Source organism: Girardinichthys multiradiatus, chromosome 7, assembly GCF_021462225.1.
Source record: "Girardinichthys multiradiatus isolate DD_20200921_A chromosome 7, DD_fGirMul_XY1, whole genome shotgun sequence".
NCBI classification, from domain to species: domain Eukaryota; kingdom Metazoa; phylum Chordata; class Actinopteri; order Cyprinodontiformes; family Goodeidae; genus Girardinichthys; species Girardinichthys multiradiatus.
The window spans coordinates 14,982,468-15,006,801 of NC_061800.1; the positions used below are offsets into that span (position 1 = coordinate 14,982,468).

Below are 24,334 nucleotides of genomic sequence, written 5' to 3' on the forward strand. Positions count from 1 at the left end.
TTGGCAACCTGTCCAGGGACCCCGCCTCTCGCCCGTAGACTGCTGGAGATAGACACCAGCTCCCCCGTGACCCACTATGGAATAAGCGGTATAGAAGATGAATGAATGAATGAATGAATGAATGTATTTATTGTAAATGAGTGAGACACCTAATGGTTCAGTCAAGAACATACTGTGTTTGAAGCCCAGAAATTGACTACTCTTCTTTTACCTGCTTGGGTTTGGTGTGATATAAAAGTGTGTTGCATTACCTCATTCCCTCTATTGATGGAGCCACTGCGCAACACTTACACGTGTTGCATTAAAGTACTGCTAAAAAAAAGAGTAACTGAGAGCTGAACAGATTTTAATCACGCTCGGTCATGAAATGTTCCTGAGTCTAACGATGTTGTGATGAATCAACGTTCAGTGGATGAAAAAATAAATGACAAAAGGGCGTGCTTTTCATACATATTAAGAAAAAATCGATTAGCCTATGACATTTGCAGAATGTGTAATAAGTTAAATACATATAAATCCACATTAATACAAGGAATTGAACATAAATAATCTGACGTTTAATTGTTATATTATTTGACAAGTAATAGATCATTACAAATGTAAAAAAACATCATATTTAATTTGCCTTTGCAAGGCTTTTCTGTTTTTTGTGTTGTACCTTTTGTTTCTCTGTGCAAAGATATGTGTCTCCTATTTACCCCCTTACCCCACCACTCACCCCCTATGTTTTAGGAAACTTTCTATATATTTTTCTGTGCTTTCCATTTAAAGCAAAACTGAGGGGTCATTTTTGTCTCTATGTTGTTTGGGTTTTCAAGCCTGCACAGAAATCCCATTAGATGCAGATGTATTACTCAGTGGTCTCCAGCATCATCGTCTACGCTGTTGTGTGTTGGGGCAGCAGGGTATTCCAACAGACTCGATAAGCTCAACAAGAGAGCTGGCTCTGTCCTAGGAGTGGAACTGCAGTCTCTGGCAGATGTGTCCTGAAGAATGAGTCACACCCTCTACATGCCACATTGTTCTCCTACCTATAGCTTCAGTCCTAGACTGAGAACACCGGGGTGCTCCACAGAACGCCAAAGGGAGGAACATTTAAACATTTATGTTTCTGTTCTGCACCTTATCTGTTGTAAATTTTACATTTGCTATTTTTTTAATTTTCTATTAATGTTATTTTACATATATGGTGTGAATCCCTGTGTATGTTCCTTTGTAGTGAAACTCTGGCACAACATTTTTCTGTGGGATCAATAAAGTCTTATCTTATCTTATCTCATCTCATCTCATCTCATCTCATCTCGTCTCGTCTCGTCTCATCTTATCTTATCTGCACTATAAACGAATTTTCCAGGTTGTTAAATATTAGTCAATAAAATGATTCCCATTGCTGTTTAATTAAGCATATTATTTTGTGATGTTCAAAAATAGTTGAATTGTAGCAACATTAACTAGGCCTATTGAAATTTTCAACGGTTTGCTGTTGGCATTCATGTGAGTGGTGTCCAGCAGGGAATGATCAGGCTGATATGTTATAAATACATATAACGGGGGGGGGGAAAGCTAAATCGGCTAAATTTTCTTAAATATTTAATTCAAGTGTAATTTAAGTATTTTAGCTGTTAAGCTTGCATTACTTCTATTCCCAAAGTGTAAAATTAAAAATTGTTTCACCAACTTTATTGGTCAACTTCCAAATTTTTTATTTAATCAGTATGTCACATATAACACATCCCAAACATTGTGCTCATAAACTGACTTATATTTGCCTTCCAAAGGACAAATCGGTTTCCTATTCCCCGTAGTCGTCAGTTTTCCAACAACCATAGAATGCATCATGGCAGCGAAGGTAGTCGCCTGTTGCTCCATCTAGTAAAATCCCGCAGCTCATTTGCGGACTCGCAGCCCGCTGTGTGCAGAGTCATAACCTGCCAGTAATAACCGCGTTGCTCTTTTTGAGCAGTGTGTTGGTTAATGCTGGGACTTTGAAACAATGCAGTTATCTGGACCACAGGCGACAGTTTGAGATGGAGAAACCCTTTCCAGAAGATGACTGCGTGGATTCAGGAGCAGAGACTGGGGGGTAAGTGGAGCAGAAACATTTTTATGGCTTCTTCCTACTTAAAAACAGTGAAATTACCGAATGTTTATATTTGTATGTTGGGTAGCGCATACTTAAGTTTGAAACAAGTGGCATCATTATCTGTGTCAGATAGTGATACTGGGTCAGATGGAAGTGGCGTAGTTATTGGTGCAACCAAACGCCGCAAAAGGTTGGTTTTAGTGAGGCAAATACACAACCAAGAAATATTTAGTAAAAAAAAAAAAAAAAAGAAAACCGATGTGGTTTCGAAAGAGAAAATGTTAGAAAATACAGTTATGAATTGATAAACTAGAAAAGGTATGCAGAGTTCAGTGATTGTTGTTCACTGTATTTCAGCTCTTAAACAGAGATGTGCCTCGGTTTCTCCTGCGGTATGTCGCTGTCGATGTTGACGTCGTGTTTTACTGTAGAAGTGATTTAGTTTCTGTTTACCTGTGGTATAATTGTGTTAGTATAGGATAGTAGTAGATTAGACTGATATTTAGAGAACACAGATATCTTTGAATAATGACTTTATAGACAGAAATTGTGCAGGCTTAAATCACAAATATACTCCTTTTGACTAAGCATTAGTACACAAAACAGGGATTAAGATCGCGGTTGGGTGATATGGTTTTACAGTTTTATCACAGGATTTTGTTGTATTTATTGCTGTGACAATGAAAGTGAAAGTATAAAAAAAATCGTCAGTCTTTCAGGCTATAAATCCATCACTGCAGACAGTCAGACATTTATGAAAACAAATACTGCTCTAAAAATAAAGTCTACCTGTTAACAAAAAGGCTACTACAATGGTTACATTCAGTAGTGCAACTGACCTTCTAAACAGTGCAAAAATAATTGAATTAAGTCGTGTTTTAAATTGTTTACACAGTATCTAACCATGAGTGGAAAAATATCACAGTTCGTTATTATTATCACAGGACGATGAACTCTTATTACAAAAATATTTTGCCCCAGTAATGTTAAACAATATTTCTGCCTATTTCTAATTAATAAAAAAAAAATATATATATATATATTTCAAACTAGAGTACAATAATTTTAGTACTTTTAGGCACATTGTTAAAATGACTATTTTTCAGTAGTGAAGCATAAAACAAGCTATTATTCAAAAAACTGTTTCCACATACATGACATACATACATCAGTTTTTTGTTGTTAAAATTAAAGTGTAAATCAAATGTGGCGTCAGGACCCTAATCCACAAAAAAATCTTCTAACAACATAGTTTTGCCATAATTGTTACATAAACAATTATTACATTGTAAAAGAAATGCAAATAGTATATATAAAAGTGGTACTATGGTTGTTGAGCTTGTTTGTGTATTTATGCCCTTGTTTAATTGGCTTTTAAGTTGTGTTTGTATACTTCAATTAGCCATAGTCTGGGTCACAAATGGTTAGTGGGTCGGAGGGTGAAACCCGGGGTTAAAGGACGTAAAATACACTGAACGTACGATTCTGTCACAAAATTTTGTGGTATTTATTTTTGCCTGTCTGTTGTGAATCTTTGTGCTGCATACAGCCAAAACTCACAAAAACAAATATTGCTCTTAAAATAACACTTGTTTATTATCAAAACAGTTGCTTCACTACAATAGTGAAGCATAATTTGAAAAATAAATGCTGGTGCTACACTATATTAACTAAAGATGTGATATGCAATAATATTGATGAAGGTTGCAATGATGATATAGCTTGTGAGAAGTAAACAAAAATATTCTAAAAATGTTCACATCTTCCTGCTTTGGGTTCATAGCAAACATAGACCCAAGATAATGAGTTATCTATACAGCAACTAGAAATAAATACCTAAATTCATTATCAAGGTCAAGGTAAATAATCAGCAAGGGGCAATTTGCAGAGAAGAAACACAAAGAAAAATCTGAGTACATTTGACATAAATACAGGTCCTTCTCAAAATATTAGCATATTGTGATAAAGTTCATTATTTTCCATAATGTCATGATGAAAATTTAACATTCATATATTTTAGATTCATTGCACACTAACTGAAATATTTCAGGTCTTTTATTGTCTTAATACGGATGATTTTGGCATACAGCTCATGAAAACCCAAAATTCCTATCTCACAAAATTAGCATATTTAATCCGACCAATAAAAGAAAAGTGTTTTTAATACAAAAAACGTCAACCTTCAAATAATCATGTACAGTTATGCACTCAATACTTGGTCGGGAATCCTTTGGCAGAAATGACTGCTTCAATGCGGCGTGGCATGGAGGCAATCAGCCTGTGGCACTGCTGAGGTCTTATGGAGGCCCAGGATGCTTCGATAGCGGCCTTTAGCTCATCCAGTTTGTTGGGTCTTGAGTCTCTCAACGTTCTCTTCACAATATCCCACATATTCTCTATGGGGTTCAGGTCAGGAGAGTTAGCAGGCCAATTGAGCACAGTGATACCATGGTCAGTAAACCATTTACCAGTGGTTTTGACACTGTGAGCAGGTGCCTGGTCGTGCTGAAAAATGAAATCTTTATCTCCATAAAGCTTTTCAGCAGATGGAAGCATAAAGTGCTCCAAAATCTCCTGATAGCTAGCTGCAATGACCCTGCCCTTGATAAAACACAGTGGACCAACACCAGCAGCTGACACGGCACCCCAGACCATCACTGACTGTGGGTACTTGACACTGGACTTCTGGCATTTTGGCATTTCCTTCTCCCCAGTCTTCCTCCAGACTCTGGCACCTTGATTTCTGAATGACATGCAGAATTTGCTTTCATCCGAAAAAAGTACTTTGGACCACTGAGCAACAGTCCAGTGCTGCTTCTTTGTAGCCCAGGTCAGGCGCTTCTGCCGCTGTTTCTGGTTCAAAAGTGGCTTGACCTGGGGAATGCGGCACCTGTAGCCCATTTCCTGCACACGCCTGTGCACGGTGGCTCTGGATGTTTCTACTCCAGACTCAGTCCACTGCTTCCGCAGGTCCCCCAAGGTCTGGAATCGGCCCTTCTCCACAATCTTCCTCAGGGTCCGGTCACCTCTTCTCGTTGGGCAGCGTTTTCTGCCACACTTTTTCCTTCCCACAGACTTCCCACTGAGGTGCCTTGATACAGCACTCTGGGAACAGCCTATTCGTTCAGAAATTTCTTTCTGTGTCTTACCCTCTTGCTTGAAGGTGTCAACAGTGGCCTTCTGGACAGCAGTCAGGTCGGCAGTCTTACCCATGATTGGGGTTTTGAGTGATGAACCCAGGCTGGGAGTTTTAAAGGCCTCAGGAATCTTTTGCAGGTGTTTAGAGTTAACTCGTTGATTCAGATGATTAGGTTCATAGCTCGTTTAGAGACCCTTTTAATGATATGCTAATTTTGTGAGATAGGAATTTTGGGTTTTCATGAGCTGTATGCCAAAATCATCCGTATTAAGACAATAAAAGACCTGAAATATTTCAGTTAGTGTGCAATGAATCTAAAATATATGAATGTTAAATTTTCATCATTACATTATGGAAAATAATGAACTTTATCACAATATGCTAATATTTTGAGAAGGACCTGTACAAAAATAAAAACAACATTCGTAATAAAACCAGAATAAAAACATAGGCTAATACAGTCTCTATTTAGACCTATCAGGTCAGATTATTAAAGAGGTTGAAACCAACAGGGACAACTCTTTGTATTATACTTTATTGCCATGTATCTGTGAGATTTCCATCTCACCAAGGTTTTGTTGTTCCAGCTGACTTCTGCTCTTTTGGCATTTAACTTCAATGTACTTTTATAAAGACTTGCATGCTTCATGCTGCATTAAATGTGAGTTTTTGTTATTAAACCTTTTTTCACTTACCATCACGATGCCTGCTCGTCTGCATTCTGGGTTCCAATATCTCACAAGTCCTAACAATGATGGGTTTTTATGTAGTTCCCATTATATGGTAATAGTACACCTTCACAGCATCAATGTCAGTCATTGGTGTTGATTTTGGTGTGCCACCCCAAGAGTTTTAATGGCCCCATGTGAAAAATGTATGGGACGCTACTGGAAACTGACTTTTCCATTATCTCTACCTCTTTTATTGCCTTAACCTCTTATATTTCATGCTTAAAAATTAAGTTTAGACGTTTCCAATTCTCAAACTGCTTTTCCTTTTACTAAGTTCAGTCATCACTGATTGATGAAGTTAAAATGTGTTTGTGACAGACAGACTGCTTTTATAATGTGAAATAAAAACATTTAAAGAAGTAAAAATTACCAGGAAGAAGCATATAAAAAGCACATGTTACAAGAACACCACAGCAAAGTAGTAAAAACTAATCATCACTGTATCATTGTCTTTATTTTTTAGTTATTTTTGTAGTTATTTCTTGTATTAAATGTTGTTTTTTTTTGAGTAACCTAATAGATGCATTCTAGTTAAGCCATCTGGGATCTTGCAGTATTTTTAGCCCTAAACTGGGATCCACCTTCAGATTACCGTACTCAGAGACCTGATTTATAAAGATCAACACAGATCCACAGAAATATAAAGTGCTGATGTGAAAGAAAGGAAAAGCAGCTGATAACCACAGAGCTGCCACCTCCACAAAATCACATCCTTCCCCTGCTCCTCTCACTCACTGTCTCCCCTACCATTTGACCTTCAGCCACCCATCACCTGCACTCAGTTCACATGTGGTCATAAGGTCATAACTTTTTTTATTTCACTCGTTGTTTTATAGTTCACTGGTTTTAAGCCGTTGTCGTGAAATAAAATATATTTTATCGTGTCCTTTCTCTTTCCATCTCTGCCTTTCTCCCACTGTTCTACTCTTATCAAACAACAGACTCCTCAGTCTGTTTAGCTCTTCAGAGGTCAGACACGGTATTTTGACTCACTCTAGGTCACTCTACACTCTGGTCTTATGTGCATGGCTTGGCTTCTGCCTGTTTGCGCTCAACTTTCTGTTTATTATCTTTGGACGGAGATGAAGCAAAACAGCGCTTCCAGTCTTGGAACGGCAGGCGAGATGTTAGCCTGAGGTGCTGCCAAGCCCTCATACCCCAAGGAGCCATCAACTACACACTCGACCACCTCCAGTTTTGCTCCAAAGAGTCATGAACTTGAAAAAATATATTTTTCTCTTTTTTTATCTCTCCATGCAAGGGCCACTTTTTGACTTTTAGTGCGTGCGCTGCTCTTGCACTTTCCTGTCGTTTAATATGGGCTCTCTGTATATATTTTGTTTTTCCCCAGTTGCTTGAGTAATAATTTCCCCACCATTTCTCTTTCTCTTACCTTGTAGGCCTTACCTTCTCCACCCATGTCACCCTCATCCATTTCTCTCCAATGCTAATTCTCATTAGGCTGACTGAAAACCTCCTGCTGCAGGAAACAGACCTTCTCCTCTGCTTCCTGCAGGTCCCAAGGCCTTATTAGTTTAGTGATGAAGACACAGGAGGTGCATGTGGAGGGACAGTGTGCTCTGGCTATTAGCTAAATCCTGTGGGACTAATATTCTCAGCTTGGAAAGTGTATGCGTGAGATGAAGTTTCACAGATGGTTCCTGTCATTACATAATCTAGAATGTTGGTTAGCTTCTCTAGTTACATTTGCCACCATATACAGTACCTCACAGTGCCAGTATTCATACCTGTAAAACATTTATACATTTTCTCTTATTTTAACTAAAAACTTCAATGTATTTTATCGGGATGTCCTATGATAGACCAATGCAAAGTAGTACATAATTGCTAAGCATAGGCATAGTTCAAGGTTTTCAAATTTTTTTTTACAAATCAAAATCTGAAAAGTGTGGCATACAGGAGGGTCAGGAATACAGTTATGGTGAGTCAAGGTGAGGTACACAGCCTGTAACTAACAGGCTGTGCAAGGAGACACTGATCAGAGAAGCAGCTAAGAGCCCATGGTAAATCTGGAGGAGCTGTAGAGTTTCACCGCTTGGAGAATCTGTCATCAGGCCAACTATTAGATGTGCACTCCACAAATTTATGGAAGAGTGGCGAGAAGAAAGACATTGTTGAAAGAAAGCCATAAGAAGCTCCCCTTAGTTTTTCACAAGCCATGTAGAGGACACAGCCAACATGCTCTGGTGAAACTTTATGGCCTCCATTCTAAAAAGTTCCAGTTTGTCAGGCAGAAAACTAAAACACACGTAACCTTAAATACATCATAATGAAACATGGTAGGGGTAGGATCATGCTGTGGGGATGCTTTTCTTCAGGAAGGACAGGGGAGCTGTTTAGAGATGAAGGGAAAATGGATGGAGCTAAATCCAGCTCATGAGAGGCTGTAAAAGACTTGAGACTAGGGTTGAACCTCTCCTTCCAACATGACACATACATCTAGAGCTTGTGTATTGATGTGTTAGAAAGGGACCAGGCAAAGCCCAAAACTAAGTCCAGTTGAGAATCTGCATCAAGAATTTAAAATTAATGTTCACAGGCACTCTGCATCCAGGCAGCTATTTTGCAAAGAAAAGTGAGCAAACATTTCCATTCCTCAGATGTCTCAAGCTAACAGAGGGTTACAGATTTTCCTTTCACTTCACAGTTGGAAACCACTTTGTGTTTATACATTTTGTAAAATCCCAACAAAATACATTAAAGTTTGCGGTTGTCATGTGACAGAAGTACAAGGTGTTTGAACTTTTACTAGCCAATGTAGCTGAAGAGTGCATATTCTCAGTTCTATTATTTTCATTATTTATCAAACTTTTTATTTGATTATTTATTGTCAAAGGCAGGTTAAGATAAGCATACTTCTAAATAGCTATTTCCTGGACACGCTTGGGTCTGCTTCTCACAAACCTCAGAAATAGGTGAACATACTGCATCGAGAGCCGAGGTCATTTGTCATATGCTCGAACTCAACAATGAACTGAAGGCAAAATAGCAGTGTAGGAAGGGTTGATTTCCTCCAGTTCAATACAAACTACAAAAAGTCAATATTGAAGGCAACAGTGGCAGTGATATTAACAACAAATGATAATGAAAGTCAGAATACTGAGTTAGAATTTGCTTTAGGAAGATAGCTCAAGATATTTTTGGGTCAATTGACCATCTTTCTTTTTCTTAGTAATGCTATTGACTGCAACATTTTTTTTTTTTTTTGTTATGATTTACAATGTACTTTTTATGGTAGCACAAAAACATATCTGGTTAGCTTTGTTTCTGCTGGTTCAATCGGTTGCTTGAATGCTCATTGGAAGTGCAGTCATGTCCAAATGTTTCCAGCTGAATAATGTCTCATGTTGCTCTTTTGCTACCAGAAATCCCAAATATGCTGAATATTCTCACATTAAAATGTGTTTCAGCTTAGCTTCCTATAAACAGTGTAAACAATTTTGTTTGAGTGCAATAAAACTGGGCCTCCAAAGTGTCAGATCTACCAGACAGAAACATCAGCAGTGACGCTGTGTGCAAAACTGGTGAGCTTCCATAAGTAAAAGCAGAAACTAGTGACTTAGTTTGGTTTTTGTAGAAATTGTTGTCACTTTAGATGCTAAAGATGAGTTATTTAATGTGCTCTACAGATAAACAAACAAATAAATAGTGACACACAGTGAATGCTGAACCTCTTGACCTGTATTGGAATGCAGTAGAAATATGCGTTCACCTAAACTATGCAGAAATGCTCTGGTGGTGCAGAGTGTGGTGGAGATCTGAGTAGATGTTCCTGTCTTTTAACCTTCCAGAAACCATGCTACAATGTCTTTGTGCATTTTTGTGACCTGTCCAGCTGGACGTCTTCTACGGTTTAACCAAAAGTGGGCACTCCATTTGAAATAGGAGCAGGTTATCCTGGAGCCTAACTCATGTAGCGTACTTCATACTGTTATATAAACTTCTGTCTCTTCTCTCTGTTTTTTGTCTTCCTCTTCCTCCTCCCTTCCCCACATGTCCACATCACCTCTCTGTATTTATTTCTTTTTTTCTTTTGTCTTTTTCTTTGCAGATCTGATTACAGCCCTCTGTCCTCAACGAGCAGTAAGTAACCTCGACACGAAGCAGAGCAAGCAGTAACACTTGCAAACCCACAACTCAGGTGCAGGACTTTATCTTTCTAATGCATCCTGACAAAATAAATCCTCTCATAGGGGAGAAGGATGGTTGTGGGTGGGTTTTGTTTGCATTTAGTGGTTTCTGAAACCTACAGCAGATTTTAGGCAAGGGTCTTTTTTGTAGAATAAACAAGCTGCTTGATTTCCACAGCATACAGTTGCATTGATTGTACCAACATAGAGTTTACCATATTTAATTTAGCACAATGGAACTGGAATATGTCTGCCTATCTTCAGCCATCATTGGGCATAAGGCAGGGTACACCCTGGACAGGTCACCAGTCCATCACAGGACAACCATCCATGCAAGCACATACTAGAGGCAATGTAAAGTAACCAATTAACCTAACAGTCATGTTTTTGGAGGAGTCTGGGGTACCCGGAGAGAACCCATGCATTCACAAGGACAACATGCACACACCATGTTAAAAGACCCCAGGCTGGGATTTGGACCCAGGACATTCTTGCTCCAATGCAGCAGTGCTACTGACTGTGCCACCGTTCAGCTCATACACAAACTTATGGGATGTAAAAAATAAGGTTAGGATGAATAATTTCAAAACTTTTTCATGTGCAATGTGGCATTAATCCTGTATAATTTAAATAAAAAACAAATATATTAAGAAAAAAGGTACAATAGCCTGGTTGCATAAGTGAGCACAACCTTAAGCATTGTCTACTGAAGCACTTTTTGATTACTGTGCAGCGTTCAGTCTTCTTTGGTAGGAGCTTGCCAGCATCCAACACCTGGACTTGCCACTCAATCTCGTAAAACTCTCAGAATCTATATTTTCAGATTGTGAGGACATGTTTTGTTCACAACTCTTTTTGGGTTATCTAATTCTGGACTGGGGCAAGACCATTCTAAAATGTAAATGTTCTTCTGGTGAAGCCACTCTGTTGGTAAATTGTAGATTTCCAATGTCATCATGCTTCTCTGGGACTTGAGTACAAATTTATTTTTGTTCCCATTTTGCATCTTTAAGTGACAATAAAGTACCCTACCGTACTTTACCTTTTGGTTGAATACTGACCTCTGTTTAGAATTGTTTATGACTTCATCCACCTTGAGAAAAAACCTAGTCCCATCTGAAGAAAAGTAACCCCTGAGCCTGACGCCGCCACCACCATGTTTAACTTTGAGTTAAAGAGTTTAATGATGCAGTGTTGTTTTTGTGCCAATCATGCCTTTTGGAATTGTTGCCTAAGGGTTCATTTTATATCAGGCACTAACACGTTCTACCAGAAGGTTTTGGGTGATTTTAGCTGGACCTGGATGTTTTCTATGGAAGAAATCATTTCTGTCTTTCAAACCTTACACCTTAGTCCAGACATATGATGGGTGCTGGAGATTGCAATGACATGTAGCACTTTGACTCTTCTGCAGCTCCTGTAGCATTGCTGTCATGCTCTTTACATTAGCTTTGTAATGTTTTTGTTATACAGGTCCTTCTCAAAATATTAGCATATTGTGATAAAGTTCATTATTTTCCATAATGTAATGAGGAAAATTTAACATTCATATATTTTAGATTCATTGCACACTAACTGAAATATTTCAGGTCTTTTATTGTCTTAATACGGATGATTTTGGCATACAGCTCATGAAAACCCAAAATTCCTATCTCACAAAATTAGCATATTTCATCCGACCAATAAAAGAAAAGTGTTTTTAATACAAAAAACGTCAACCTTCAAATAATCATGTACAGTTATGCACTCAATACTTGGTCGGGAATCCTTTGGCAGAAATGACTGCTTCAATGCGGCGTGGCATGGAGGCAATCAGCCTGTGGCACTGCTGAGGTCTTATGGAGGCCCAGGATGCTTCGATAGCGGCCTTTAGCTCATCCAGAGTGTTGGGTCTTGAGTCTCTCAACGTTCTCTTCACAATATCCCACAGATTCTCTATGGGGTTCAGGTCAGGAGAGTTGGCAGGCCAATTGAGCACAGTGATACCATGGTCAGTAAACCATTTACCAGTGGTTTTGGCACTGTGAGCAGGTGCCAGGTCGTGCTGAAAAATGAAATCTTCATCTCCATAAAGCTTTTCAGCAGATGGAAGCATGAAGTGCTCCAAAATCTCCTGATAGCTAGCTGCATTGACCCTGCCCTTGATAAAACACAGTGGACCAACACCAGCAGCTGACACGGCACCCCAGACCATCACTGACTGTGGGTACTTGACACTGGACTTCTGGCATTTTGGCATTTCCTTCTCCCCAGTCTTCCTCCAGACTCTGGCACCTTGATTTCCAAATGACATGCAGAATTTGCTTTCATCCGAAAAAAGTACTTTGGACCACTGAGCAACAGTCCAGTGCTGCTTCTCTGTAGCCCAGGTCAGGCGCTTCTGCCGCTGTTTCTGGTTCAAAAGTGGCTTGACCTGGGGAATGCGGCACCTGTAGCCCATTTCCTGCACACGCCTGTGCACGGTGGCTCTGGATGTTTCTACTCCAGACTCAGTCCACTGCTTCCGAAGGTCCCCTAAGGTCTGGAATCGGCCCTTCTCCACAATCTTCCTCAGGGTCCGGTCACCTCTTCTCGTTGTGCAGCGTTTTCTGCCACACTTTTTCCTTCCCACAGACTTCCCACTGAGGTGCCTTGATACAGCACTCTGGGAACAGCCTATTCGTTCAGAAATTTATTTCTGTGTCTTACCCTCTTGCTTGAGGGTGTCAATAGTGGCCTTCTGGACAGCAGTCAGGTCGGCAGTCTTACCCATGATTGGGGTTTTGAGTGATGAACCAGGCTGGGAGTTTTAAAGGCCTCAGGAATCTTTTGCAGGTGTTTAGAGTTAACTCGTTGATTCAGATGATTAGGTTCATAGCTCGTTTAGAGACCCTTTTAATGATATGCTAATTTTGTGAGATAGGAATTTTGGGTTTTCATGAGCTGTATGCCAAAATCATCCGTATTAAGACAATAAAAGACCTGAAATATTTCAGTTAGTGTGCAATGAATCTAAAATGTATGAATGTTAAATTTTCATCATGACATTATGGAAAATAATGAACTTTATCACAATATGCTAATATTTTGAGAAGGACCAGTATTTCCCCCTGTAACAGACCCGGTTGTATCGTACAGGATATATGATGTGTTAATGATTGAATGTTTTATAATGATTTATCTTGTCCTGTATGAACACAAAAAGCCAAATAATGTAGATAATAATGTCGCTACTTAAATGCCTCACATACATCCGGTTTAATCCTCTGACAGACTATGTATTTTTACTTCATCTGCATTTTTAAGCATTGTTGTTGCAACCCCAGTCCACGGCATTACAACAGATGGAGCTTCAGCAGTGATTAGCTGTTGTGCTAATTTTAAGATTTTGGTTTGCAGGGGTCTTGACCAGCCTTCGGTCTGTAGGCCTTTCACAATGGAAGGATTAAATCTATAACTAGCCCATTTATCTGGTCTCCGGGAAGTTGCATTATCCCAGCCTGCACCACACCCTCAAGTCAGGAAGAAGAAGACTCACATAGAGAGCAATTCATCAGTGGCTGTCTGGTTTGGTTTTTCTCTCATGTTTCCTTTGTCACTATTGTATCAGATGAACTTTTGCACTGTATTGTCATAATTGGAGGTGAAAACAGAAGCAAAATACCCTGTGGGATAAAGTCTGAAAACACACTGCACAGTGTTTATACCCCTTGAACATTTTTTGCATTTTTTCATGTAAAAGATACAAATTGTGTAGTATTTTGTTTTATACACACAGGTGGTGTTTAGTTACAAAGATGAATGAAGATTATTCATGGGTTTCAAACCTTTGTTTTACAAATAAAAATCTGTAAAGCATTGCATGCATTTGGATTTATCTTCATTTACTCTCTTCTACCTTTAAATGAACTCCAGTGCAACCAATTGCCTTCAAAATTAATTAAAATTAATTAATGCTTCTATTTGGACCTCAGTAAAAAATTTGCTGTTCTTTGATGGCCCCAGAGTTTTTTTTTTTTTACAACATCAGTGCACGACCAGCTTCATGAAGACCAAGAAACATGTGAGACAGGTGAAGATGTGGAGAAATATGAAGCAGGGTTTGGTTATCAAACAATATCCTAGACTTTGAAGATCTCACAGAGTGCAGTTCAGTCCATTATCATAAAAATGAAAGAATATGGCACCACTACAAGCCTACCAGGAGACCATTATTCAGATAACTGGCACATGGTAGGTCAGTGATAACTCTGGAGGAGCTGCAAAGATCAACAGCTTAAGTGGGAGAATTTGTTGGCGTCACAGCTATTATTTGCTGCACTCCACAAATCTGGATTTAGTAGAAGAAAGGCAAAACTGTTTTATGTTTAATAAAACAGACATAACAATTCCCCTCTGATGTTTGCCACAAGCCATGTAGAGGACATGTGCTTTTCTTCAACATGATGGAAAGATGTATGGAGCTAAATTAAAGGCAATCCTGGATGTAAACCTGCTTGAGACCACAAAGGAGTTTAGGTTCACCTTCCAGCTGGACAGTAACCTAAAACATATAGCCAGAGGTACAATATAATAGTTTACATCAAAGCCTGTTTCAGAATGGTCTAGTCAAAGTCCAGACTTTAATACAATTAAAAATGTTTGTCACAACTTGAAAAGTGACTTAGAGACTCTCTAACATTCCCTATCTGACTGAGCTTGAGCAACTTGGCAAAGAGTGAACCAAGTTGTCAGTATTTACAAGATGGTAGATATACTAGAAAGGACTAAGCTGTAATTCCAGGGGGGCTGCATTGAGAATAATGTTTGTTTATAAAATGTTTTTATAATTTTCCTTCAGGTCACAGTGGTGCGCTACTTTTGTTGGCAAGGCATTCTAGGAGTTGGTGTATATATTTTCTTAAATTTACTGACAATAGTCCAAAAACCCATGATTAGACGGAACACCAATGCTGGTGTTATGAAGAAACAGGTCCGATATTATCTACTTTGAGCAGCCCCCTGTTATGTTAAATAAAATAGATCTAGGAGAGAGCTTTTAGTTGAGTCTGACCCAGTCCAATGGTTTCCTGCATGTGTCTGCATAAAAGTAATAAATGTTTTTGGACCAAAGGAAAGAACTGTGACTACATGAAATCACAAAGATGGAAAAAAGACATGTATGATTTGTCTCATTTTATTAACCGATGCAGTGGATGTAAATATATGCTTGCAAAGGTTGAATTATGAAAGTTTGAAGAATTGCTGTTATCCAGGAAACAGAAGGTTGGATGAAAGATGAAGAAAAAACCTGAGATGCATTTAAGACAGCCAACTTTGCTGGTAATGCTAAGCAAAAAAAAAAAAAGTAAAAGAACGTCTTTATCAGAGACAAATAAGGAACAGAAGGAAGATCTTTAGCACAGAGACTCAGAAAGGATTGAGTGGTAGTGGTTTAAAAGAAACCAGCAGTTGTGGGTTGACGGGGAGGAGTTCCAGATTTTCAGGGATCTTGCCGTCACCAGCAGATGTTTTGCTTGCTGAGCCAAGACGCATTTTTAAGGCGTATCTGAGTAAATTTGGTTTTGTAGAACTACATACTGAACATGCTTTTCTGCATTCATGCAATATATTTTGGAGGTACTATGTGGTTAGTTGCCAAATATGTGAAAACTTTAAAACAGTTCCAACTAAATAACTTGACTCTCTACTTACAGTATTGGAGACAACAAGTTGACTACAGGGTAGTCTTTTTTTCATTTCCATAACATGCATAGATCCATCAGCCTGTTTTTAGCAAATTTCAAAATTAGTATCCTACTCTATAATCACTGATCGGCTGGTTTGTTTGCTTGTAATGGGGATTTAAGCATTCATCACATGGTACATTTCATCTCCACAGACTAACATTCTAAAACAAAGATGACAGACAGGTCTGAATAGGAAAGACAGCACTGGGCATCCTTTTAGACTACAAAACAATTACAATGGCTTCATTCAAAAGTTGTTTGAGAACTGAACCAGTTCAGCTTTCTCATACAAACAGGCATTCACACACTAACTGGATTTACTTTTTGTTTAGCTCAGCGTATTAGATCCAGATTCTGCTATAAGAACGCTTGCATAAAGTGCTACCAAATCATTCATGTGTCAAATTACGATCTGAACCATGATTCTGGGATGATAGCTCAAAATGCTGCAGTCAGCTGTTTGTTAATTGACGCCATATTTTCTCTAACTGTCTTGATGTGATCATGTATTAATTATAGCACACAGTGAAGTTGAGCAGTATTGTCAGACAACATAGGCCCAGCTTCCATAAGGCTGATTAAATAGTGTTTATATTTACCTAGCAAACTAGTAATAATGTAGCAAATTAATGCAGGTATTCTTCGGTTTCATAAACTTATAAACCCATGTTTTTGCAGTTTCAACTGTTTTGTTCTCATTATTTTCGCTGTTTTCATGTCAGATACATTTTTAATATGGCTCGGTTTATTTTACAAATGTTAACCTGTGGTGCATTTTGTAAAACAATGAACATCTTAGCTGAAGAGGTCACAACAAGTTTAAATTTAAAACATTCCTTGAAGTACAAATCAATGTGGATTTAGATTAAGTTAACAATTTGTGACCTACTAAAACATAAACAATGTCTGCAATAAATGTTTGTGATATTGAAGAGAGTTGAGAAATTCCAAACATCAGTAAAGTTGTACAAAAGCCATGAGCTATTTTGAGAATCTGATAGTAAGATAGCATGGAGTAAATATATCATGGTTTTGAAAGTATTTAAACACAGTAAAAGTTTAACATGATCTAATTGCAACAGTTAATATTTTTTTGTTTTTGAAGGGGGAAACTGTAGTGGCCTTATTGCAGCCAACTGACTGGCAGTATGCAGCAAGAGAAGGGGGAGGGGCAGCACTGAATTAGTTTATGCTCCATATAGCTGGAGAAATCTCCAGATGCTCCAGCGCTTTAGCAGCTCACTAAAAGAAACTTAGACTGTAAGGCCAGCATGACTGAAAGGTTTAGCAGCCCTTATAACCTTAATGTTTTTTTAAATCTCTGTTTACCAAATACATTTCTCAACAATTCATCTACATATTTTTATTTAAATCTGTCAGGGTGTGACACTTGTGGACTCTGTGTTGGCTTTGTGTTTTGTTTATCCTCAGTTATTTTGGGTATTAGGTTGTGTTTCTCCCTCCTCGTTCATAGCTCCCTTAGTTATTGTTGTCTTTCTTAGTTATGACTTAGTATGGTTTTCTCTTTGTTGTCATTGTTGCTATTATTATTATGATTATTATTATTGTGCTCTGTTTATTCTATTTCTCCAGTCCCTCCTGAGAGGTTAGTTTATTAGTGTTTACGTTGTTTATATTTATTCTAGTTCCCATGTTCTCTGCCTTTTTTCCAGTCAGTTCAGTCAGTGTGGTTTTAGGTTTGTTTACGTTGTAATCCGGTTTGCTTTATGGGTTCCTTGTTTGTTCTTTGGGTGCTTAGATCTTAGGTTATGGTGTTTCTTATGTTCCCTCTAGTTTCTCTGTTCATGATTATTCTTCACTCTCATGCCTCATTTGGTTATTTTGTTTATAGCTGAATTTCGGTATTGTTTTATTAGTCACTTTGCCCATGCTTTAGTTTTTGTATTTGTCTCACATGTTTCTTCTGCCTCCCTGCTTCGTTGTCACACCTGTTCCTAGTTCCTTTGATTACCTGCCTTTGTCTCCCTCAGTATATTAGTTGCTTTGGTCCTTCATTCACAACTCTATGCACTACCGTCGTCCATGGCATGAGTTCCTGCAGTGTCTTATGTAAGTTTTTTGGATCTGACTCTGGTTAGTACATGCAGTGTTTTTGTAACGTTTGTGAAGTTTGAATAAAGCTCAAGATTAATTCGAAATGCTGCTGCCAAGCTCTTGTCTGCACAAGACCAAGCTCTTGGTCCACCCACAAACGCCATCATGACAAAATCATTCTCATTTAGAGCAAAGACTTGCTTGTGTGCACAAACATGACCAATAGAACTATTCAGATTCTGACAAATACATCGTACATACTCTGAAACCTTTTTTTCCCTCTCTGGTCTTATATTTATGACTAACTAAGACTTGTTTTTAAGTCATGGTCCAACAATCTGTGTCTGAATCTATAATTAATGTCATAATTTTTTTTTGCTAATTGTACTTAAAGAGTTGTTCCTCTATAAAGCTAAACACCCTTGTCCCAACTCTGATCTCTTGGCACTCGTGACTTTGGACTCAGTCTGTCTGGCTTCGTCGCTAACTCTCGTCTCCTAATCTTTGCTCACAACAGTCTGCTGTAACTGGTAATAATCTAAATGCTTCCTCAGTCTGAAACTAGCAGCTCTTTTAGGCCATAAACAGTGGGTCCACATTTCAGTCTGACTTTTATCTTCTGTGAAACGTCAAGGTTGGCAGCACATACACACTGAACTCTTTGTATTTTACTCTTTGGAAAAAGTAGTCAGGAATTTCCTTCGTTATTAGGCTTTTCTTATGTTGCTAAGAAAACATATGTTTACATGTTTACTTCCTCTTTTAGATGAGGAGTAAACAAAATTGTTTTTTCTCATATGTCAACTGACGCAGTGTAATTTAATTATGTGCATCAATGCAGGCTTGCAGTTTTCCTCTGTGAAGAGTGACATGCAGCTGAGGAATAGTAACTCCAACACAGGCTCCTATTTCATTGCTTATGAGTCGTCTAATTGAAAACGACCATACAGTTTAGGAAACAGTAAGGAAAGATTAAAAAAATTGCAGCAACTTGTATGAATAATAAATAGGCAAGTAAATATTGTGAAATTATATTGTTTTTAGTAAGCCCATATGGAACTGTTTAGAGGTCCAGTACACTGGTACTATAAGGAAAAACAGTTTGGTCTTTTATTTAGCAATCAGAACACAACAGAAGACTTAGTAGACTTAAGAAAAGGGCGGTTCACAAAAGAAGAAACAATCACAGCAATAAAGATGCTGTGGTATTTACAACGCCCAGGTCAGTGTTGTGAGCGGGAACTAGCTCTCAGCTGTCTCATCTGGTTAAATAAAGATTAAATAAATATCTACACAAATAAAAGATTCAGTAAGTATAGCATCACATACTTTCTCCAAACATTGACAAGTATGTACATGATGCGTTCTCCAGCTGCATTCATACTCCAATATTTATTTTGATTATTTACTACTGCTGTGGCCTGAGGTACACATTTAGAAGTATATGAGTTTATAAAAATCTACAATTGAGGTCCATCCATCCGTCCATCCATCCATCCATCCATCCGTCCGTCCGTCCGTCCATCCATCCATCCATCCATCCATCCGTCCGTCCGTCCGTCCGTCCATCCATCCATCCATCCATCCATCCATCCGTCCGTCCATCCATCCATCCACAAACAACCATTCTCACACACATTCATAAATGCGATCCTAATTTCTGAATTTAAATACCTGCTGAAACCAATTTGTTTCAACCCAGAACTATTTTTCTCAAACTTGTATTGCTACTTTTAGTCATGGTGTTGTACAAGCTGATATGGATAAACCACACAGGCACCGTCAGTAATATGGCTGCAATATTATGTATTGAAGATTCACGTTTTGGAAATGAGCTCCAAGTCTTTGAGGTTGGAAGGCCCTCAACCATCACTCTAATCTCTAGCTTCTTTCATAGGTTCAGGACTCTGGCTGAATCTGAAAACTTTTAGTATTACTTACATTCATGAGAAACATGTTGGTAAAATCAAAATATAACTTTAAACCTAAATCTGCCAGGGGTATGAATTACTTTGGGTTTTACTGTATATGAAAGGCAGATCATTATGTATATTTTATTGTAAGCATACACTTCCAAAAAAAAAAAGGTTTAAGTATGGATTCTGGATCGGTCGCTGGTGTTGATTCCAATAATGACGTCAGTATCAGTGTGATACTGATGTTGCATCAGTCAAAACTTTATCCTGCAGAGTTGCATTCAGGGTCATTCTCTGTTAAAAACATATGCTTAGGTCAAATGTTTCATAAAGGTTTATTCATTTTTGTATCACTCATAAAACTGCTCTAAAAAGGATTATGTTTTTGCCTTGGATGTCTTTTAATCTTTTTAACATGAGTGTAGAGTGTCTGAAAGAGGTTTTTTTAAAATGTGGAATGGAGAGAAAAAAAATTATATCCGTAAGTAAGCAGTAAGGATTAAAGCTTATTGCCAAACTATGCCACATTACAGACTGTAATGTTTGCTTTTTTGGAACAAGTCAGTCAATATGATATAGAACTGAAGTTTCTGTATTTTTTTGTCATCATTACCATAAGAAAAAAGGAGCCCCCATCTTGAATTTCCTCCTTCATTTGCTTTGACTGAGAGCCAAACGAGCTAAAGCTGTGACTGTTGGACTCCGGCACATGTATGCACACGCAGACACAGACTGCGAAGCTGAGTTTTCACTTCTAATCTCTCTCATATGTGGAGGGGCCACTGGAGGGATTGTTGTGTTATCTCACGTCGTCATCTGTGGGTTTCCCTGGAAGCATGTGGTCCCAGTTAACACCATAACATGAAGCCAGAGTAAAAGTCTCAGAGAATTACAGAAGACAGGCCTGTCTTCAGCGTGCTTGTTGGTGATAGCTGTACTTGTGCCCGAGGCTGCGCAGCGCGCTGTCAAGGCAGAACATCAGTTTCAGCTCCAAGGCTCAAGTGGATTAAGAGCTTAGAGACACACTCCTCCTGAGCTGTCTATACAGACTACCCTGAGTCCCCCTTTGCAAGGGTTGACTTCATCACTAATTTAGTCTCCTCTCCCCTGTACCTTATTAAATCTCATTGCAAGAAGACAGCATTAGCTTAAGGTGCTGAATTGTGCAAACTGTAGGTTTTGGTTTAGCGCCCCATTAATAGAAAACACATGGCATGGTATTTGTCTCTCTTGAATCAAAATGTATTTCCTGTAACCAATCAAATAATTGTTTTTCAAATTTAACAAACTGTTTAAATTCATGTATGTGCTGCTTAGGACAAATGCATTTGCAGTTTATTTTTTAGAAAATGTTCATCTTTTTCCAGAACAATAACCTAATAATCTGAATGACAAAAGGTAAAAATGGCATACAGTTTGTGAAAGGCAGAGCAGAACTAAATTATTGCTTTGTTTCTCATTTGTTAGCCTCATCAATCAGAAATTACACATGCAGTAAACCTGTTTTTTTTAAATGCCAAAATCTTACTCATATTTTTGTGCCATGTTACCAGATGTTTTTTATATTTTGTAAAACTTTTCTATTTCTCTGAGGGTTAGATAAAGGGTTAGATAAAATTAGGTAACGGGAAATACCAAACAACTGAACAGCAATAAAAGTTATTGCCTTCAAAATGTTAACACAAATACATTTCTAAACAGTTTCAACAAAAACGAACAGGTGGTAGTCAAAATAAGATTGTGACTCAAAGCGCCCTCCACAGCTATTGGCACCCCTGATAAAGATGTGTAAAAGAGCCTTACAATAAGATATTATTGAGGCTTGACTGCAATATGCCACTCATTCCCACTGGTTTTCTTATAGAAACATTTGAGACCTGTTTTTACCTTCTAGTTATATTAAACTTGTTAAATATTGTTTTGACCAGCACCACTGGTCAAGTTTAGGTGAGCAGCTTTCTTCTTCACAGTCCTCTTAAAGAGCAATATAAAAGGGCTTTTGTGTTATGTCACAAAAGCCCAGTTCCGTGAAACTATATATATACTGTATATATAAGTAAATTATAAAACTGTTTTATGTTAGGGCTGCACGGTGGCGCAGTTGGTAGCACTGTTGCCTTGCAACAAGAAGGTCCTGGTTTCGACTGGCCAGGGGTATTTCTGCATGGAGTTGACATGTTCTCTCTGTGCATGCGTGGGTTCTCACCGGGTACTGTGACTTCCTCCCATAGTCCAAAGACATGCCTGTTAGGTTAATTGGTCTCTCTAAATTGTCCTCAGGTGTGTGTATGGTTGTTTGTGTTGCCCTGTGATGGACTGGCGACCTGTCCAGGGTCTACCCTGCCTCCCACCCATAGACTACTAGAGATAGGCACCAGCTTCCCCGCAACCCACTATGGAAGAAGTGGTATAGAAAATGACTGACTGATTGTTTTATGTTACAGTTATTTTACAGAAAAGATGCCAACAAATGTAGCACTGGTAATTTTAGAAATTTGGGAAATTCTCTAAAATCTGAAAAAGCTAAAAGCTGAATTTATTGTAATGGTTTTTAGATATTTAAATGGAAATACAAGACAGTGTTTTTCAGGTCATGTTTTTGTTCATTGGCCCCAGCAAACTGTTATTTACTTGGCTTCAAATCCAGCTACTAAGAACCTTGGATCAGTGAGATTGTGAGATTAAAACAGTGTGAAAGCTAAATAAACAAACCAAGAAAGATCATGTGGAAGCAAGAAAGATTAATATCTGGATTAAATTAATCATTAGCATGATTGATATTCATCTGAACTCTTTTGGCCGGGTCTTTAATGAGTCCGTAATAAGGCAGCTTGGATGAAGATCACCAGTTTTCAGAAAGCAGTTACTGTTATATCACTGCTTAGAGAAGGAAGAGAAATAACAATCAAGCTGTTACACTGACAATATCAGGGGTTGCATGCTGAATATCCCTAACTGTCTCTAGTACGTCTGTGTAGGCCTGGGCCGGATACTGGTACCGAAATGTACCAGGGTTTTAATAAGTTACAGTTTCAAAACTGCTAAAATGTTCAGTCATACAGTTTCTATGTTTTAAATTCCTTTTCCTGAGATGCTAGAGAAAGTCCTTGCTTATATAAAGAAGAATATAACTATTTATAATTATTGCCCATCAGTAAAAACACAGTCATGGGCTGAAAAGTGAAGGAGGTACTCCCATCACTCTTATTAAGATAAAACTACAGTTGCCAAGATGCAAGAGGCATGTTTGATAAGCAGCTGCATGCAGGCTTGCTAGCCAATATCTGCTTGATAGAGTCCTAGTTTCTCTCTGTAACAAGCGGAGCGGCAGAAAGATAATATAATAACAATCTGCACCATTATCACGTTTACTTGAAAGTTTAATTTAGCCGGTGTTAAGAATAAACATTGGCCTATTTCAGTTTATATCAAAATAATAGCTAAATTGTTTGTACACCATCATCAGTGGTGGGTTTTTTAAATGGGACAAATGAGCAGTTGCCCAGGGCAAGGCAACAAATGAGCCTGGAACAAGTGAGTTGTTGCTTTTGTGTGATCAATGGGGAGTTGTAGCCCTCTGCTTGATGCTCTGAATAGGAAGACTCGGTTACGTGCCTGGTGTGGATATGTACTGCGTTTTACATCACCCCACAATCTAATTTTAATTCCTGCAAACTGATTGACTTGGGGCAGCAGAAGGAGCGGTTTGTCAGTTTAAGTCTTTTATATTTTATATTGTAAATGTGTTGATTTAGTAGGACTCTAATGAATAGCTTTTATAACATATCACAGTAACCTGATCTGAAATTTCGGAAATATCACCTCTGTGGTTGAGCAGAACCTGCTCTTTTGTAAAGGCCAGTGGGAAATCACGAGACAGACACCGTCCCTGTTTGGCTTCTCAGCTTTACGGAGGTATTCTGGCAACAGTCAAACACTCTGCTGTGCCGGGGACAAGTAGACTGAGCGTCCTTTCTCACAGGCAAAGTGAAATGGGACAAGTCCCCTGAGAAGTATGACAAAGACTGTTGGAATAACCCTTAAAAAAGAGAAGGAATAAACATAGAGAAAGATAAGATTTTAACATGCAAACTGGCTTAAATATGACTTGTTGGGAAAGTTGCCAGTATTTGAGTCACTGAGCTGAGTTTTTCCTGGTTGGGGGTTCAGGAAGAGGCTACACCTGAATGCGTCGCTCTTGCTGTGGTCTCGGACATTCCTCTGAGCCACAGTAATGACTCTTAATGGCACTAATGAGCCTTCGCAGAGGAGCCCCGCACCACATGGGTCTGGTAACAAGAGGGGCTGGGGGGGATGGAGCTGGTTATGGTTGAGTAGAATAGAGACAGTTGAGAGCAAGAGATTTGTTAGGCAACAGAGGGAATGGAAAACTTTAAAGAGGAAAATAACCCGAGCCAAAAGAATAACAGGCGAGATATTAAAATTTCCTTTCATACCAAAATATTCTGCTTTACCTGGATCATTATCAGAAAATAACCTTATTCTTTCATGTCTTTCCAAAATCAATTCCAAACTTTTTTTTGTCAAACT

General features: G+C 38.5%; 1 protein-coding gene across 1 annotated transcript in view; it reads left to right on the forward strand.

Moving 5' to 3' along the window:
- The first annotated feature begins 1,843 nt into the window (after window positions 1–1,843).
- LOC124870951 (protein FAM124A) overlaps window positions 1,844–24,334 on the forward strand; it is a 35,296-nt gene continuing 12,805 nt past the window's right edge. The window contains exons 1-2 of the mRNA XM_047369827.1: window positions 1,844–2,083; window positions 10,026–10,057. Of these exons, the coding sequence (XP_047225783.1) occupies window positions 2,028–2,083; window positions 10,026–10,057 (88 nt within the window). The 5' untranslated portion in view covers window positions 1,844–2,027. The remainder of the gene's footprint in view (window positions 2,084–10,025; window positions 10,058–24,334) is intronic.